We start from the raw sequence: 18,171 nt of genomic DNA, 5'->3' as shown, positions 1-18,171 counted from the left end.
TTTCATTCTGTTTCACAGAAATGGTTAATATTTAATGCAAATATTGTTCCACAAATGTGATCTCCAAATACAACTTTTGACCATATCTGCACTGAAGTCTCACACTCTGATGGTGGGGTGGGACGACTATAGCTTGAAATTTGGGACGGTAGTCACCAGGGAGAAGATATGTTTGGTTTCCGGGCATACTCCTGACCTACATGGAGCCAACCTAAAATGACGTCTTCCAGTGAATGCTTCATGTCTATAAATAGGTGTGCCAGTTAAGCGGTGTTACACTGCCAGTAGATGGTTTGAGGTTGGGATGTGCTATGACAACGAGCTGGAACAAATTTCATTATTCCCTTTTAATGAAAATGTATTTGAAAATAATATTATTTCAGAATAAAACACAATAATACATATTTCAAGCAAATGAGGATTATACAGATAACAGATTATTGCCAGATTATGCCTATTCAAAACATCTTTGCTTAAACGTCTTAGTGAATACTATTTGCATCAAAAAGAGATCCATATCATTGAACAGAGTTATTTTAAAAGAAAGGATTTTATAATGTGTAGTTTTAAGTAAGGCACTTCAGCCAATTGAAAACTATCCTATAAAACAAAGCAAGTCACACTTCATCATTAGACTCTTCATTCACTCAATATAAAATTGACATTACACTACATTACAAAGTCCTTCAATAAACATGCTGTTTCACTTAAACAGCTGTGCTTGTGCATTTGGTACTGTGTATACTGAACTGGTCCAGATGTGGCCCCCCTTTGGACCGGAAAGGCACTGTGGGTGTGTGACGTCATTAACCTGGTCTCAGCGCTCGTAGGGAATCTCGATCACGTCCTCCTCGATGATATCACCTGGCGGCGCGGGTGGCACCTGCTCCAACGGCGTCCTCCTGCAGGTGAGCTCCGAGAAGGGACTGAACCAGGAGAGGGAGAACGGACCCCCGAATGCAGCCTTCATGGCCTCCCAGCACGACAGCTTCTCCCAGGTGGCGCTCTCGCCCTTCAGACGCTCGATACCCTAAGGCAAAGCGAGGAGCTGTCAGCCATATCATAAAAGACCCCACAACACACTCACTGCAAATTAATAGTCTACTCGTCACGTGAAATGGTGGCATATTCGTTTATACATATTTGTTGCAACGGATGCAATTCCTAATGGAAACGGCCCAAACCACTCCCTTGCTTTACTGTGGAGAGCCGGATAGTCAAAGTTGAAAATGGTCCCTCCTTCACAGGAGGGTGGGGGATGAATAAGTGATTTGGGGTGTAATGTAATGGACTCAGGCAGTTACCAGTGAAATGCATGAACTGGGAGACTATGCATCCATATGTTTTATGATAAAGATGGTTTAAAAAGCACACAATACATGCAGCATGCTTTTTCTATTTTAAGAGTATTCTTTCTTTTCTGTCGTTGTTTGTCGTCGGCCAACACTGGTTCAATTACTGGACACACGGTTTAAGAGACACAATGACATGCTTCTGGCTACCAGGGCCGAGGTGTTTGGGCTAGGTCTTCTGTCTCAGGTGAGCAAGGCTTACCTGCACTTCCCTTCCCACCAATCAGAAAGCCGCAGCTGGCCTACTCAAAGGGGCTTTTACAGGGTTACATGGTGAAAATCACAACACTTAGCCAATTCAGTTCAATATGGGTCCTTGATGGAGAACAAATAGAGAGCATTTTGAAGAAAGTCCTGAAAAGAAACATTTCCAGTGAACAGATCAAAAGAGATAGCCAGAAAGGGTTAAAAGGGGAAGGGAGGGAAACAGGGTGCAGTGACATACTAGTTAGGGAAAAAAAGACAGTGAATGGCTGGGATAGATCATTTTTCACTCGCTTGTATGGTTATAGTCTTAACGTGAAATTGTGTGACAGCATTGCCACAACGTGCGATATACTAACTTCTCAGTAATTGTAAGGAACATACAACAAAAACTTCCAACCACAGTAGTACTTCTTTAGAATATCATACAGCAAGATTGCACAACTAAGAGCGTCCTCACATAAACATACTGACAAGTAAACCAATCAGGTTCATCATTTATTGTTTGATATGTATATACAGAAAATAAAAATGCCAATATAAAAGCAGTACTGGAAACCATCTCACAGTTGATTGTGTAGCCAGAGCTACTTGAAGTCAAATCAAGGTAGTTTCAGTAACATCCACCACAGGACTAACAGAAAAACAACCAGTGTAAAGTGAACATAAACATGCTTTTTTTTAAATCAAGAGATGGAGTTCAACAGATTGTCCCTTTTAACGTATTAATAAACACATATTTAAAATTCCAAAAGGTGGCTAAGGACTTCCCTCAGTTCACATGATTCCAGGTGCTTCTGTCATTATCATACCTAAACTTCACAGTTTTCCAAAATGCAAAAAAGAGTGTATTTTAGATTGCATATATCGGAAATTTGAAGCATTGCTGTATTGTGATGCCTAATTTGTACTGATATTCTTGCCAATTTCCATAATCAAACTGGTCTAGCTCTACTGATGACATGACTATGCTCTCACAGCGTGTAAACTAGAAAGATGCAATCCTCTTCCCAATGATTCATCATCCAACTCGGATGAGGAATGCTCTCCATTATTAACCAAAAATAGAGATTATCCATGCAAAATGTGACCTCAACCCCACTCCAAAAAAGGCTTATTTTATGAAGGGGACAAAGGCATTTTGCATTAGTGTTACTAGACTCGTCAAACAGACACAAGGAGAAAGGAGATAGTGGAGGAGGAGGAGGAGGAGGAGGAGGAGGAGGATTGCTCTCAATGGCAGGACCAATGGAGAGTGGAATGTGAACGGAGGGAAAGTGACAGTACAGATGGTGACAGGAAGTTCCCAAACAGAGCAAAGTTTCCAGATCAAGAAAAAACACAGTTTAAAAATATATATTAAACTAATACAAAATAAAGATTACAAAAGGCAAAACTGGCAAGTCCATGTTTTTTTTTTCATATTTCCACAACCTCTTAGGAAGCACCATAGAAATGGGATGTTTTCTATGGGTAGCACTGTCGCTGCCAAGAACACGGCCACTAGAGTTGAGTGAGCTTGGCGATACAATCACGTTAGGTGGAGCCAACAGGCATCGGGAAAGGGTTGGGTTGGGGGGGTGGGGGGGGGGGGTGGGGGGGTTAATGGGGTAGAGGAGGGGGGTGCCAGCACACCTCAGTCTTTTATATGTAGTGCCAGGGCATGGACAGGCCTTCTGGGTTTGCATTTCCAAAGCTCAGACCACATACTGGTATGGGTCGGCTTTCCCATGGCCAGGCTTGGCAAACGGGCTAAACCATGCTATCGAGAAGGGGTGTCCGAAAACCGCCTTCAGGTTCATCCACTTAGTTTTTTTAGCCCATCTTCTCTCTTCCTTTTTCAATTGCTCTATGCCCTAAAAAACGAGAGACAACCGCAACTTCAGTGTGGCCCAGACAAACTTGGCATTATCAAATATTACCACGTGTTGTGTGTTGATGTGCTACATTGAACAAAACAGTGAAGGGTTTATCAACAGAATGCTTATTGCCTTGAGTAAAACTTCCCCACATTTGTCAGCTAATGTAGTCCTAATAGGTCAGAAAGCACAGCAAATCTGCAGAGCTAACTTAATCTAAGCAAACCTGGGACGTAGGGACACTGTCCTACTCTAGGTGGAAGGGGGTGTGTGGCTTAGGGCAAAGACAGAGAGAATACCGTGAGAGTAGCATTAAGAGTTAGAGTTAGTAGAAGCTAAGCAAATATGTGTGTACAGGTATGGCTCTGCAGGATGTGCACTGCAAAGCTAATGCCTATTTAAGATTGAAGTTATTACAAGACATCCAACAGCATGATGGTTTCTTTCAGGCCACGGCGTACGCCGGTCATGCCGCGGTCATATGACATCCATTTAGACTTTTTTTTTTTTAAACACAGAGGTCCCACACAGAGACAGCTACAAACACAGTGTCAGCAGAGAAGGTGAACACGATCTAGGATCTTAACTGCTTCATCAGGTCTCGTAAGACCAATGTGCTTGGCAGACATGTCTTGTGATATAATTTCCTGATTTGACTGAAATTCTGATTAGAATGCAGGATTGCTGTAAATTGTGGCATCACAGCAAAAAAAGTGTCTATTTTTTTTTGCCATATATTTCCATGACACAGTGTTATCCTTCAGGGTGTGCACCATACGGTATTTTATTAATATGCAAGACGTCTCCTTTCTTTGCCAACACTGTGGGCACCCTCTTGTGGTTATACCCTAAAACTACATTTGAATTGCACTACAATATAGAAGGCCTGAGAGCTCATGTATCAACCATCGTTTCTATCAGAGCAACTAACGATACAAGCACAGATCAATAAACAGTGTCTGTGTAGTGTCTGATATCTGGCTGTAGCCTTTTAAACCAAACTCAACAGGCCCCCTAACTGGGTAGGGTAAGTTAATAAACTTATCTCCAACTTAAAAAACCCAGATTTTCCCAAGTATTAAGACGTTCATAGACACACATGTGATGATGCATCAGAAATAATTCTAGTTCATTTGAAAAGAGATGACTTGAGAGTAATGTTATTATGACTACTCCAAGACCACTCAAAGATCATTCTGCACAGACAGGGACTTGTTAGGATGATGAGCCTGGGAACTGTGGGGCTGCAGCCAGGACTCTTCAGACTTCAGGGGGGGAGGGGGAGGAGAAGGAGGAGCGAAGTGTGAGGTTCCTCGGGCCACTTACCGTCTCATCTGTGCAGATGGAATGGACCTGGGTGCCAAACATCACAGAGGTGAAGATGAGGAAGAGGAGGCCCTCAAAGCACAGGAGGATGAGGAGAATGACGGTCGCTGGTGGGGAGAAGGAGCTGCACTCTAGGGTTGCGGCAGGAGGTGGTGGAGAGCAGGGTGGAGGGGTAGGAGGATAGTGGGAGGAAGCACAAACACACACACACAGACACATTCTTACACTCTTACCTGTGGGAAACACCACTGTACACAAAGGTCACATTTGATAGAGTTCACTGACGTGATTTCTGACTTCAGACAAGCTTGGGGCCGATGCAAAGCATGAGAATAGCCAGGAGAAAGAAATTTAACTGTTGAAAGATGTGACTCCTCTTATCTCAAGTCAGAGCACGGACCTACATGGACAGGCAGCAAGCTAGCTACATTCCATAACTCTCTCTCTCTCTCTATCCTTCCCCCAGCTCCATGTAATGATCAAATTATATGAGAAGCTACATTTTGAGGTCGGAGTGTGGAATCAGACAGAGGAGCTGCTTGGAGAGGGGTTTGGTGCACCATGTGAAGCCAAATCATTCTGTTTGACGTTTGCTCTCGCTAATCACTAAAGTAAACAACAAGCTATGAGAGAGAAGCATGGCTTCAGCTATTTCAGCATGTGCTTGGGTCACGCTGAATTAGTTTCCACCTCGCTTGAACCCATGCTCTCATGTGAACTACGAACTTCACAGCCACAGATCCACTGTTCCAATGTAATATATTTCAGTTACCTTGATAATATGAGGATGCATTAAGTGCATGTGTCAGATGTACTGTGATATGATTTTGTTAGGTCATAAAATGTGACCTTAGATCACACAGGACTTTAGGCTACTGCACGCCCCTCCTCCCCTTCGTTTCTTCATAGGGCTCCCAAGTCAGTCTATCCTTCTGAAGTCTGGGCTTTAACACATCCTCATAAAAGTCTCCAGGGAGAGAAAAATGTTCCAGACTGCGGTCATGTAAGGGTCTCACTCAAGCATTTCTATAGCTCGGAGCTTGGTGGCATGACAAGATAGGAAACTCTGAGCACTTACTTGTCCAGTCATCTTCAAAACAATACAGGAAGTGGAAGACTACCATCAACAAGCAATGTAGAGAGATTAGTGCAATGTACATCTGGAACACAGGGAAATTGATCATTATTAATGAAGGAGAACATAAGCTTAAGCACTACATTGTAATAATATGTATCTTCTAGTTGTCCTACTGCATGTTTAAGCTGTGAATGTCAGTGATGTGAGCACTGTCTGGCACGTACTGTGAAAAGCACAAAGTACTTCTGGTTGGTCTCTCCAACACAGTTGTTGACCCACGGACAATGATGGTCCATTTTCCGAATGCATCTTTTGCAGACACTGGGAATTTGCAATAGGTTATAGAGAGAGAGGAGAAAAGACAAAGAGATGGCTTGGTCGCATCATACTTCATTCAATGCAAAAAAAAAAAAAATGCAAATCTGCAGCCATGCAATGAATTAGAAGCTGAGTGTCTACATGAGTGGTCAATGCTAAAGCTGACTGGACCAATCAGACAAGAAAGCTAAATAGGTGAAAACTGAATTTAAACCCTGGCTGATCAACCTCTATCTGCTGAGTCTGTGAAGTGAAGTAATTTATTCTGTCGCCCCCATTATTCTAATGACTTTGTCCATCTTCTTTCCACTGCTTTGACCTTCCTCTGCTCTAAATTCGGGGGGACAGTGTAACGACATCAGAGAGAGAACTCCATGACCGTTTGCTCCGGGCAATCTGTACCTGCAGTGGTGCGCTCGGTCAGGCTTGATACTGCAGCACTTGGGACACTTGTAAACCACCTGACCGGGCTTTAGCTGGAGGCTCTCGATGAACTCCTTGGTGGCATTTCCTTTTGGAACGGCTCCCTGGAAAGCGTTCAAAGATATGCTGAGCCACATCTGACTAGGCCTGGTCAAATGTCACAGAATGTAAGATTGCACTTTTCATTGCACAGGCTTTGATATACAAAACTGTGACCACTGCCTGTGGGTCTCTAATTGGGCATAGGACAAGATATATTCATTTATATTATACTGTGTCAATGCAATGACAGACAAAATGTGTTGCCACTTTTTTATGTTGGTGTTTACATGTTACTGGTGCATATGACAACTCGAATTGCGTTGTTCTGAATTGCAAACTTACTGGGTCTGTGCACATTGCCCTGAAGTGTGATGCCAGGGCAAAAAAAGCTAGTCCGTTGAAGACCACCCCGTTGACTAGACTGTAGGTCAGATTTTTGGAAGGGAGCAGCATGACGAACAGCACCACGAACTCCGCGTAGAACACCAAGAACCAAGTGATGACACCGCACACGATGCCGCACGCGTCGCGGACGAACCACATGGCACTAGTGTCGCTCAGGCGCGGCGGTGGGACGCACGGATCCAGCTGCAGGTTGCTCGCCTGCCGCTCCACGTCCCTGCACCTGTGCACCGGACTCTTCATTGTTCACCAGGACTCATTTCGCTGATCGGGGGAGTGGGAGAGGGTAGGTAGGATGACCATGAACCAAAATTTTGCAAGACAGTGAAGCAGATGAGTATAAACAACTGCTCAGCTGGACACAACTACGCCAGTCTTTCCTACTGCAGTGGTGCTGAAATGCAGCATGAATAACACTCGTGTTTACACTGTGAAATTTTGACACAGAAGGTTACACATACATTTGAAATAAATCTTGTTATAAATCTCAATGACCACCATAAACCTGCATCAGGGACACACACGGATGGCTAGAACAGCAGTGCAGCAGCAGTCTGTGCTGACCGCTGTTACTCCGCACTGACACAGCAATGTCAAGGGAGGACAGCGCTGGACCATCGTCCATGCTACTCAGGCTAATCGCTAAAACGAGGGAAGACAATCCGCACAGAGACAGAGGAAACCAAATATTGCACTCCCAATCAGCTAGGAATGCACACATCTGATCCCTTTCCCCAGCTATTCGACATATACCTGCTAGAATAACCAAAGCAATCGAGCTAATTGCTGTGCCAGGTAGATGGCCATTTGTGATTGGCGCATTTGGAAGAAAAACACAGATAGATCTAAACTAAAGCACCGAGAATGATTTTGCTGTTAGTGTTGTGGGACATTTAGCTAACGTTAACGTTCTTACGTTGCTTAGACACTTACTTGATGTCGACACGTTGAATATCACACAGTATAGCTTCCAGGGTGAATGAAACCCAAATATGCCGTAGAAAACCAGCCCTTTCCTTCTGGATGACAGCGGTCCACTTACTTGGAAGCTAGCTGGAACGTAGCCGTTCTATATTTTGGCTGAAAGAACGGCATCCTTGTGTTTTCGACACACGTCTCACACCCTCCTATCCTTTGCGAAAAACAAGTCACACCCCTCTATTAAATGGAGCGAACGGCGATACCGATACCGAAATACCAGAGCAAGAAAGTTGCTGAATCGTTCAGCGTTAGAAGCCAAGAAAAAACACAATAAAACAATACAGCAGCTATTGTTTGGTCCGAAGTTTATATGTAGTATCTGTGTATCAACTCCACAATTAGCAACCCCTTTTTTGACCATAAAAAATTAACTACAGGCACATTATTGTATAAACCCATCATGTGTGGTATCAAGTGAATGGTTCGAAACATTTCCTTGTGCTAGTGACCGCCCCGTAATATCGCGTCATACTGTTCCATAAGGTGCATGGAGTGGGCTAATCATACTTAACAAAATACGTTTTTTAAAGTAAAGGGTTAATTCAAAGGTTCAAACGTCTTTAAACGTGGTTTGTTATTCGTGCATTCATTTTATCTGTTGTGAAAATATTGCGCAATCTCTTAACAATTAAAAAAAAAAATGTTTTCTGGAAATTAAGAGGCAACTCTGACTTATAGACTAAATTCAAAAACTTCTATGTTATGTGAAACTTAATTTCGGTCGATGTAAACTCACCTGTGAAGTGATATGTATGGACTGTTATTAATATGAATCCTAAAAAACAACAACTCAGGAATTCAGAAAAATACCATCAATATAGGTTTGTATTTGTATCAGAGTGAAAAAATTCAGGCATGGCTTTGGTCATCCCTGAGTAGGGTCCTCATAAGTCAGTGCACTTCCCTGTTGGTGTAAAAATGGCATCTAAGGTGCAATGAGTGCGGGGACGGCAATTCTCCGGGATTGACATGAAATCGGGGACGAGGTAGCTGCACGATTTGTAGTGGACGTTGTCCTGTGCCGGCAGTCGATATGCAATACTTCGACTTGGTCAGTTTTGTCACAGCAGGGAAAGTGGGAAATAACGCGTGATTAGCAATCTGTTGTATCCCAAAGGCGTGAGAATAGGGATTGCTGTTAGCAAGCTAAACGAGGCAGTTTACAGTCTTTGACTGGTTAGCTAATGAATTCAGCGATAGCAGTTCATTTGTATTGATCTGACTGGTAAGTATTCATGTTAGCACAATAAAGTGTTACCGTCTGCTTTATCTTTTCAGACCGACAGTATCCATCCATTGTCACAATTCGTTGTCGTTGTAACCCAACACATCATGCTACATAGCGTTATCCTTACATATGGTAGGGCCACCTAGCTTGAGTATTAGGACAGCTGTAAGGAGGCAAACGTCAGATAGCGGTATCTATGTTTCTTATTAAAAACACAATCACATCACAATGTATCTTACTAGACAAGAGTCTGTTACAGTTATTATAGGTGTGTTACATCTGATTGTTGGTAACGTTAGTGCATTAATGTTATTTAAAACTGTAACGTATGGGAAATGAGCTTTGTTTAGCTACATTATTGCTAATAATTTCTTTTGGACTTCTAGGGTCAAGTTACTTCAGTTGACTATGAAAAGACAGTTACGACACATTTTTCCCCTCTGATTTGCAGATATATGTTCAAACATGGCCATTACCCAATTCCGCCTTTTCAAGATATGCACATGCCTTGCCACAATACTTTCCTTCTTCAAAAGACTAATATGCAGGTAAGAACAAATTGTGTTTTGTGTCGTGTATGTATCAGTTCTCCAAGAAAGTGCTAAAACGGCAGCATTATCTAAAGTATAGTACACTATGTCACTTACCAGGATCTATCAGATATATAACCACTAGGGTGTACTACAAAGCTAAGGTGTAAGTTTAAATATGTCCCTCTAGTCTGTCAGTGCGTGTGTTGACCTCATTCCCCGCTAGTCAGATGCAGCCTGTGCTTTTAAGCAACATTTTGAAATCACTGATATGTTTTTGACCTAGTAAATGTGATCATGTTACGTAGATTTCTAGGTATTATACTCACCACAGTCAAACATAGAATGCACATACAATATGTATGCAAGTGATGTTTCATTAGATTACACTTAAAGGCACCCAGTGCAACTTTATGTAAACATTCAATGAAAAATAAACATTCAATTTCTAGTCTTTTTTACACGTAGTAAGTTTCAATAACTCCATACCATTACATATCGACATTTAAGGAGCAAAGATGAGACGTCGTTGTGTGGTGAGAACTGATAGAAAATCGTAAACAACAACAATCGCGGGTGGGGAGAAGCCATTTTTTCCATTGACTGGAAGCCTGCTTTATTTATTGTAGGTTACAAAAAATAAAGAAAATGGCGGCAATTGTTGTTGTTATCGATTTTCTATCAGTTCTCACCACACAACGACGTCTCATCTTTGCTGCTTGAATGTCGGTGTGTAATGGTATGGAGTTATTGAAACTTACTACGTGTAAAAAAGACTAGAAATTGAATGTTTATTTTTAAGCCTCGAAAGTTGCACTGGGTGCCTTTAACACACTTTAAATTCACACATTGTATATCACTGTCATCTTTGTATGGAGCACAGTGTTTTATGTATTTTGTTTGTTTGTTTGTGACACAGGACTGGCAGATTGCGCAAGCTAAGCGGTGACCAGATCACACTTCCGACCACTGTTGATTTTTCGTCCGTACCCAAACAGGTCAGTCATTGGTAGCTTCATATCACACGAGCAGCTCTCCGAGGGCAGAGCTAGATAAACATACTTCATTCCCACATATGCTTATGGCAAAGCTCTAACAAATCCATAGTGTGTCTTGATGGAGAATTGTGGTCATTTTAATGCTGTGATCTGTGAAGTGATGTGTTGATCTTTTTGGATTCCTGTATTTCCGCTCCTGTCCTGCAGCCAGAAATTGAGGAATGGAGTTCGTGGGATGAAGATGCTCCAACCAGCATTAAAATTGAGGGAGGAAATGGGGCGGTGCCTCCACAGCAAGATGAGGATGAGGAGGCGGAGCCAGACTACTTTAAAGACATGGCACCAACCATCAGGAAAACCCAAAAGGTGTGGTTGCATGCTGAATGTTAGCATTTTTATAACATAACATGGGTTTTTCTGTTGGTTTACCCCTGTGAATGGTTTGCAAAGAATTTGCCTGTGTCCTATGAGGTAGGAGCAGCCAGATGTAGATTTGCGTTCCTCATTATTTAACCCGTTATTGCTAATGAAGCCTGTGCTGTGAGAAGCTCGGTCCTGCACTTGACTCAAACCTGCAGCCTCAGTCACTGAATGAAGGTGTGCTAGCTATGAGGCCTAGAATATTTTGCTAGTAGTATCTTAAACTTAAGCTCTTAAGCTGTTAGGGAGTATATTTCCTTACCCGCTAACCACTGTTATAGTCAACCCCAACTAAAGTTCACTCCAAATCCAGGTTATGGCACCAGTGTAAGTTGCATTGTGAGAAGCACAGTCTCGTTCTGTACTCAAAACTGCAACCTGGTGCATTGAAGGCGGGCAGGCTAGAAAGGCTTAGCTTCTGTCACCTGCTTGTCTATTCAAGCATCTGGGAGTGAGGTTCAGTCATTGCACAGCTCTGTTTCCGGAGGCCACCATTAGACTTATAATCTGAATAAAGAATTCAGGAAAGCATCTTTGAGAAAGTTGTGATGCTGGCTTTCAGAAATGTTTGTATTTACATGCATTCATTTAGCTGACACTTTCATCCAAAGCAACTTAAAGTGCATATAAATTTTCACCATTAAAGGGATGATCTTGGGTGGTGTTGGAACCTTTCCCTCCCAGTGGAGCGACACTTAGCACTATTGTCCCTATATCTGCATATATATAATAGGAATGTTGTTTACCCATTCAAGTTTACCACAGAGATGTGAAGGATTTGACTCTTCTGCTTTCAGATTGTGTTGAAGAAGCGGGAGCCCCTGGCCTTCTCTGCTCCAGACAACTCAACAGGCTTCTCCAGTAGGCTGGCGGTCACACAGGACGTGTCCTTCATTACTCCATCGGTGAGTGGTGGCGACACGTTTCTCTTTCTCCCCCACTCAAAATCAAATGACATATTTTTTTTTGTCAGTTCGCAGTGGCTAGCTGTGAGAGCTGAATTTGTGTCATTGTTGAAACTGAAATGAAATTCTTTGCATAAAGATCTGTATGTTGCTTATTGTGCCAGAGTGTGGTAAGCCAGTTGATAAGACAGGGTGGTGCTGATCATTAAGAAAAAGGCATTGTTAAACACTGGATTACAAAGCATACCAAATCTGCAAGGGCGATTGCTAGCTTGATTATTTTCCGGTCATGTTTAGGCTTCAGTGGAAGCTGCAAAGGGACATGATGTGCCACCATGACGGATATGATTTCACAGTTATCATTTGTGTCACATGAAGTGCCTCAAGAGAAAACTGTATTAATAGGATGCCTCCAGGCAAGCAGTTAAAAAAACTAAATGTACTACATAGCAGTGCGTTATATGACTGCCACATAAAGTGACAGAAAGAGCAAGAATGACTTGAAAAACAAGATATTTTCCATTTCAGGATAAGTGTGTTATCTTAAATGATTACATTTCTGGCAACAATAGACTAAAAAGTAAAAATAGTGTGTAATATTCTTACATTCTCATTGTCCTTCATTGTCCTTCTCATTGTTTCTCTGGAAGGTAGTGGAATCAAGGAAATGCTTTTGCTTTTCGTTGTGGCATGTTTCCTCCACGTCACACAGTGAAAAGCAGTGTCTCCTGTTGTGCATTTTATTTCCACACAGCCGTAGACAGTGACTGTTGGCGTAACAGTTTTGCAGCTCATGCAATGGACTATGGTATCTGTTTGTTTTCCTCCTTGGCTTGTATATGGAGGTGTGTACAGCCTGAGAGGGTGTGTAAAGTCTGTGTGTCCTCTCCCCTGTGCAGGCGGAGCTGGGAGACATGGATGCCTGGCAGGAGGACCCGAGCGCCTGGGAGGACGAGTCGTCTGATGCTGCCTGGGAGGCAGAGGAGGTGCTAAGGTAGGGTGGGGCCTGGGCCCTTCTTCTCCTCCTCCTTCTTCTCCACCTCCTCCAGCTTGTTCACGTTCCTTTATCCTTCTTCTGTCCATTTCACATCTTTGTACTCTTGGCAGTTATTCCCTCCCTCCTGTCATCGTCACAGTTTTTGCCCTTATAGCTTCCCCCATACTGTTGTATCTATCTGGGATTTTTTTTGGACACTTTTGGGTTCTGTTCTGCGTTCTGTGTTTTCTTCTCTTCCTTCTCCTCCTCTCTCTCACTATTGGTTGGTTTCCTCTGTTCTCATTCCTTATCACAGTCCACCTTGCCTAACAGAGGTGGCCTTCTCAATCATTCTCATGGTGAACAGTTCAGTGCCCTCATTTGCCATTAACCCCATCTGACCCCACTGATATGCCAATAATATGCTACTGATGCTAAATCAGATACCAGTATAGCCACCTAGCTAAGTTACAGATGTCCCTTGACCTTTGTGAGGTCTTCTAAAAGTTTACAACTGAACTGTCGTCATGTGCTTTCAATAGTTTTAACTGCTGCAGAAGTTCATTAATCAATGCTTCCAAGTCCTGTCATGATGCACACACATTTCAAGTCAGTTTGAACATAATCACGTTTGTTCTTTAAAGTGGAAGAATAAATAAAGTCGGGATGTAGGAAAATATACTAAGCAGAAGTTGATTTCATCCTTGTATGTTTACACAGCCTCTGAATACATATTAGTCAGTACATATTTCGCTAATTATGTGTTGACCTCAAATGGAATGGCTGCCACTATAGCCTGTTTTAATAAATAAATGTTGTGCAGTTAACAATTATAACGAGAATAAAGATGAATCTCGTCTCATGGCCTTTACAACAAATGGTTTTGTGTTTTAAATACCTCCCAGTAGTTGATCTATTGTGTCCTGTTGTTTAGTATCAGTCTTGAGGTGTCATCTGGTACAGTTGGAGAGCATTATTATGATCCACAGTTTTTTCCCCCTCCACTTACAGCTCTGTGTAAGCAGTGGTGTCACCTATAGCAGTGTCTGGTTTTTCTTGAGACGTGGAATGACTTATCTTAAATATGAGACTTTGTGTTAGAAGCCATAATTATGTAGTAAAGTAAAAATGTTTAGCGTTCATTTTTTACGTTCAGTTATATTGCTTTGTAACAGAGAAAGTTCTGTCACCCCAGGTCTGGTAAAGCAAATAGTCTCCAGATAACTAAAAATATCTATCTGATGTCAGATGTAGCTAATGTGCTATGAATGCAGGGATACAGGTAGGCCCTATGTTAATGTTAACTTTAATGGTTTGAATTTTGGTTCCCAACTTAATGACTGTGGGTAATTCGGGTCCCAAGGCCAGAACATTTGAGAACCACTGACCTATAGGAACAACTACCTGTCTAGGTTGATCAGAAGGGATAGGTTTTTCCCTATGTGATTCACTATATATCCAGTAGATGGCAGCATAGGATACCATCACACTTAAACATGTACTGTCCTTGACATAACTTACTGTAATATGAACCATGAAAGTAAGACAACGCTTCTATTAAAAGATCTTCCTCCCTATAGCACGAGCACATATCAGTAACTAAGAGGGTCAGACTGGATGCACAGGACTTGGATAAACTGTGATCTTGTAGAACAGAAGTGTGTTAATGACTCATCAGAATTTGGGGCTTATTCCAGAGGGGGTAGTCTGCAGCAGTGTTCAGCCTTTGCACAGAAGCTCTCCCTGAATCTCTGCCTTTGAAGCACAAATCCCCCATTGACAGTAGGGGGCTCGGAGGCGCAGTGCTTTGAAGTTTCTGTATCTCACGTACTCGTTTTTTTTCTCTCTCTCTCTCTTTCTCTCTCTCTCTCTCTCTGTTTTTTTGGGCTGCAGACAACAGAAGCTGGTTGAGAGGGAAAAACGTTCCATGGAACAGCAGAGGAAGAAGATGGAGAAGGAGGTGCAGAGAATGATGAAAAAGGAACAGAAGATCGCCGTCAAGCTTTCCTAACATTTCCTGTTTTCTTAATGAGCGCTGGACACTCACGGACACAAAGAAATCGCTTCGTCGTCCGTTTGGTTAATTGCAGTTCACTAGATATACAAAGTAAATTCCATCCTCGCTGAGTTTGGTTCTTTTTTTTGCCTATTTTATATAAACCCGTCCCTGAAACCTCTTCCCAACATCTATGGGCAGCCACTGAGTGTCTCTGTGCTCACGCAGTTTTATTGTAGAACATACAGTAAAAGAGAAGTGTTTCTTTCCCTTTCAGGAATATTGTGTGTGTGTGTGTGTGTGTGTGTGTGTGTGTGTGTGTGTGTGTGTGTGCCCCAAACGACATGTGTGCCCTGGAAAGAACTTGATACCCCATTTCCTTATTTATGAAAATGTGAGTGATCTTGAGTGGAATAATATCAAATTGACAAATGCTTTGTCTCATTTAGTTTTTCTTTTTCTCTCATACATATACCCCTAATTATGGTTAAGTGAGCAATATTCCTGAGGGTCCTACTGTGCATAAGACGCTTGGACCAATCAGTTGATGGGCTGCGTGGATTGTACTTAATGGAAGATTGGAAATGAATGGATCTGGCTTTTGCCAGCACATACTGTTGATTTGTAGCATTTTAGTTAGAATACAAAATGATTCGTCACCAGTTGAAATTCCCCCCCCCCCCCCCCTTCTCTCTTTGTACATTAATGTAAAGGTCTTCTCATGTTCAAACCTGATCTGCATTGAACACTGAATTCCAGTGGACGGCCTGTTGCTCTGCTTTGGGGGAAAAAACAGACCCGGTCAGTCTTGTCTCAGCAATACGTTTTGTTTTCGTTTTTAAAGCAACAACTGCTATTTAATGTGTATGTGTGAGCTATGTTTGGAATAACCAGTAGATGGAGTTGGGAGAGTGCATGAGGATGATGAGTGAGGCACGTGTGGGTTTGAAGCAGCACTGCTACGTTGTCATGGCAACATGGAGCAAATTTCATGAATGTTTTGACTGGTGTTTCTGAGGCCAATCTAACGGAGTTAAACCCATCTGCTGGGTGACACTGAAACATAATGGGTAAAGGAGTCCTTGTCCAAAACCATCCGCCCACCTCAACATGTTACCCTACTGTTTGGCATAGAGTAAGATGAAAGGCCTTAAACTGTTTCATTTGTTAGCTAAGGATGTGTGTGTGTGTGTGTGTCTGTGTGTCTGTGTGTGTGTCTGTGTGTGTGTCTGTGTGTGCACGCACGCTATGATTCACTGTAATTCAGGGCTTTTCTGATCGAGCTAAACTGATGTGACAAAGGGATGTTTTGGATGGAGATCCAGTTGATGGATCCAGGTAGTGTGAGGTGCTTGGTTAGAACATATTTACTGGCGATTCATTTATCTGTGCATGCAGTGATGCTGGATCCTCCAGCCTCAAGGAAAAAGTAGTTACAATGATTGGCAGGTGGCTTTGGAGCATTTATTTTGACAGGCCAATTTGTTAAACAAATGTAGCAAGATGGTGGAAGTTGCATGGTCATTTCTCATGTCAAAGATAAGAAATGTTTTCTTTCTTTTTTTTTCATGACTTTCTTTTTTTATTTTGCACATTCCTTCCTTGTCTGTAATAAATGTGTGGATCTTCACTCTTTGTGTTTGAATGTGTGGCCCACTAGATGGCACAAGCTGTGGAAAAGTTTTGTGTGTGTGTGTGTGTGTGTGTGTGTGTGTGTGTGTGTGTGTGTGTGTGTGTGTGTGTGTGTGTGTGTGAGAGAGAAAGAGAGATGCACATTCAAGAGATTGTGCCATGTATTATTAAAACAACCTTGCGTTTTGGATATTTGACTTTAAATTATTCATTTTTGTAGGTTATGCCCAAATATAACAACTCACCGCAAGTCTTTACCTTGTCATATCTCTCATTTACTCCCTTTTAGAGACTCTGAATAAAGGCATCAGATCCATTCCTAAATAAAGAACATCTCTCTTTTAACTGCATGGATTAAAGTTTTCCGTCGCTATGACGGATTTCCGTCAACTCGGCTCGCATAAGGCCAAAAATGAGACACTGATATGATTTGCACATTTCAGCGTCGGAAATACACGAGAGCAAAGGGCAAAACTACCCCTAAGAAATATAATTTTGCCCCTAAAATTACTAGCAGAGTAATACTTATTCAATGAACGTGTCAAAAACATTGTAGCCTATATGACCCGGTCAGTTGCCATTTAATGTTTTGATTTTCGCCTTGACTGTTGCGTGTAGAAACAAACGTTCTAACAAAACACATTTGGAGCGCTTCCTAATCAGACCTGTGACTGCGAGAGTGAGGAGAGATGAGGACCAGCGCAGTCTCTGTCACCATCTCAGGTTCTAAAAGATAAAATTCACACACCCAGCGACTGTCAAAAATGAAAGCTAGATTGGCTTGTGGTGGAGGATGACGACGACGTTGATAAAAAGACCCGGTTTTGTTTTCAAGGCATGTCGGAATTGTGGACAACGAGTTGCCCAAATCGTTGTCAAACCAGCACAGGTAAATTCTTCTACTGGCTCCAACAAGGGGAGCGAAAACGTTCAGAAATACATGGTACTTCGTCACCAAGCGCCAAACAACACGCATCACCTACGGTGAATGATAACTAGTAATAATACTTTTAGAAATGATTTAGTTCGTTTAAGCTAGTTTAATGTTAGTTAGCTAACGTTAGCTATCTCTGATAGTACGTTGGCTACAAAGGCTTGCTTGCAAACTAGCTAACTAGTCTAATCTGTATTTCCTGTAGGCCTACTATGGTAGGTACATGAATAAAGGTAACACAAAAATCCATAAATATAATGTGTTATTATTATTAAAAAACAAAGAAACAAAAACGATTGTTAATAGTTGTTTAAAACATTTTTTTTACCTTTAAAAAGATTGTATTAGTTGTTGTTACTATAACAACTAATAACCACAAAGAAAGAAGAATACGATTGTCTAATTTACGTTGTCTGTTTGGTTTTTGTTCAAAAAATCTAAGAAAACACTTTGAATCTGTAGACTAATGCCTAATAGTCTTATTATTGCCATTTGATGACAATTGTTAATATTCATATACTGTAAGCCTAAATAAGTGTGTTTATTATTTTGAACAAAGGTTAAATG

At 41.9% G+C, this 18,171-nt stretch overlaps 2 protein-coding genes across 5 annotated transcripts; one reads left to right on the top strand and one right to left on the bottom strand.

The window, feature by feature from the left end:
* Window positions 1-436: 436 nt before the first annotated feature.
* zdhhc3a (zDHHC palmitoyltransferase 3a) lies at window positions 437-8,117 on the bottom strand. Of its 2 annotated transcripts, none has more exons than XM_080857596.1 (7): window positions 7,938-8,117; window positions 6,945-7,268; window positions 6,540-6,664; window positions 6,044-6,140; window positions 5,820-5,901; window positions 4,742-4,872; window positions 437-1,030 (listed from the first exon to the last, which is right to left on the bottom strand). In XM_080857596.1, the coding sequence occupies exons 2-7, from the start codon at window positions 7,245-7,247 to the stop codon at window positions 818-820; spliced, it is 951 nt and encodes a 316-aa protein (XP_080713722.1). In that variant the 5' UTR covers window positions 7,248-7,268; window positions 7,938-8,117; the 3' UTR covers window positions 437-817. The 2 variants fall into 2 exon arrangements, with proteins under 2 accessions (XP_080713722.1, XP_080713723.1); XM_080857597.1 differs by lacking the exon at window positions 437-1,030 and adding an exon at window positions 2,043-3,412.
* A 798-nt stretch (window positions 8,118-8,915) lies between these two features.
* On the top strand, window positions 8,916-16,801 carry ebag9 (estrogen receptor binding site associated antigen 9). 3 transcript variants are annotated; one of them, XM_080857480.1, is made up of 7 exons: window positions 8,916-8,971; window positions 9,665-9,761; window positions 10,663-10,741; window positions 10,949-11,107; window positions 11,959-12,066; window positions 12,966-13,060; window positions 14,936-16,801. In XM_080857480.1, the coding sequence occupies exons 2-7, from the start codon at window positions 9,679-9,681 to the stop codon at window positions 15,051-15,053; spliced, it is 642 nt and encodes a 213-aa protein (XP_080713606.1). In that variant the 5' UTR covers window positions 8,916-8,971; window positions 9,665-9,678; the 3' UTR covers window positions 15,054-16,801. The 3 variants fall into 3 exon arrangements, with proteins under 3 accessions (XP_080713606.1, XP_080713604.1, XP_080713605.1); XM_080857478.1 differs by having other exon boundaries at window positions 8,917-9,210; XM_080857479.1 differs by having other exon boundaries at window positions 8,944-9,036.
* Window positions 16,802-18,171: the final 1,370 nt, after the last annotated feature.

The sequence above is a fragment of the Sprattus sprattus genome, assembly GCF_963457725.1.
Source record: "Sprattus sprattus genome assembly, chromosome: 19".
Taxonomy (NCBI): Eukaryota; Metazoa; Chordata; class Actinopteri; order Clupeiformes; family Clupeidae; genus Sprattus; species Sprattus sprattus.
Note: the sequence above shows the minus strand (reverse complement) of the source record. Positions and strands in the feature narration are given on the sequence as shown.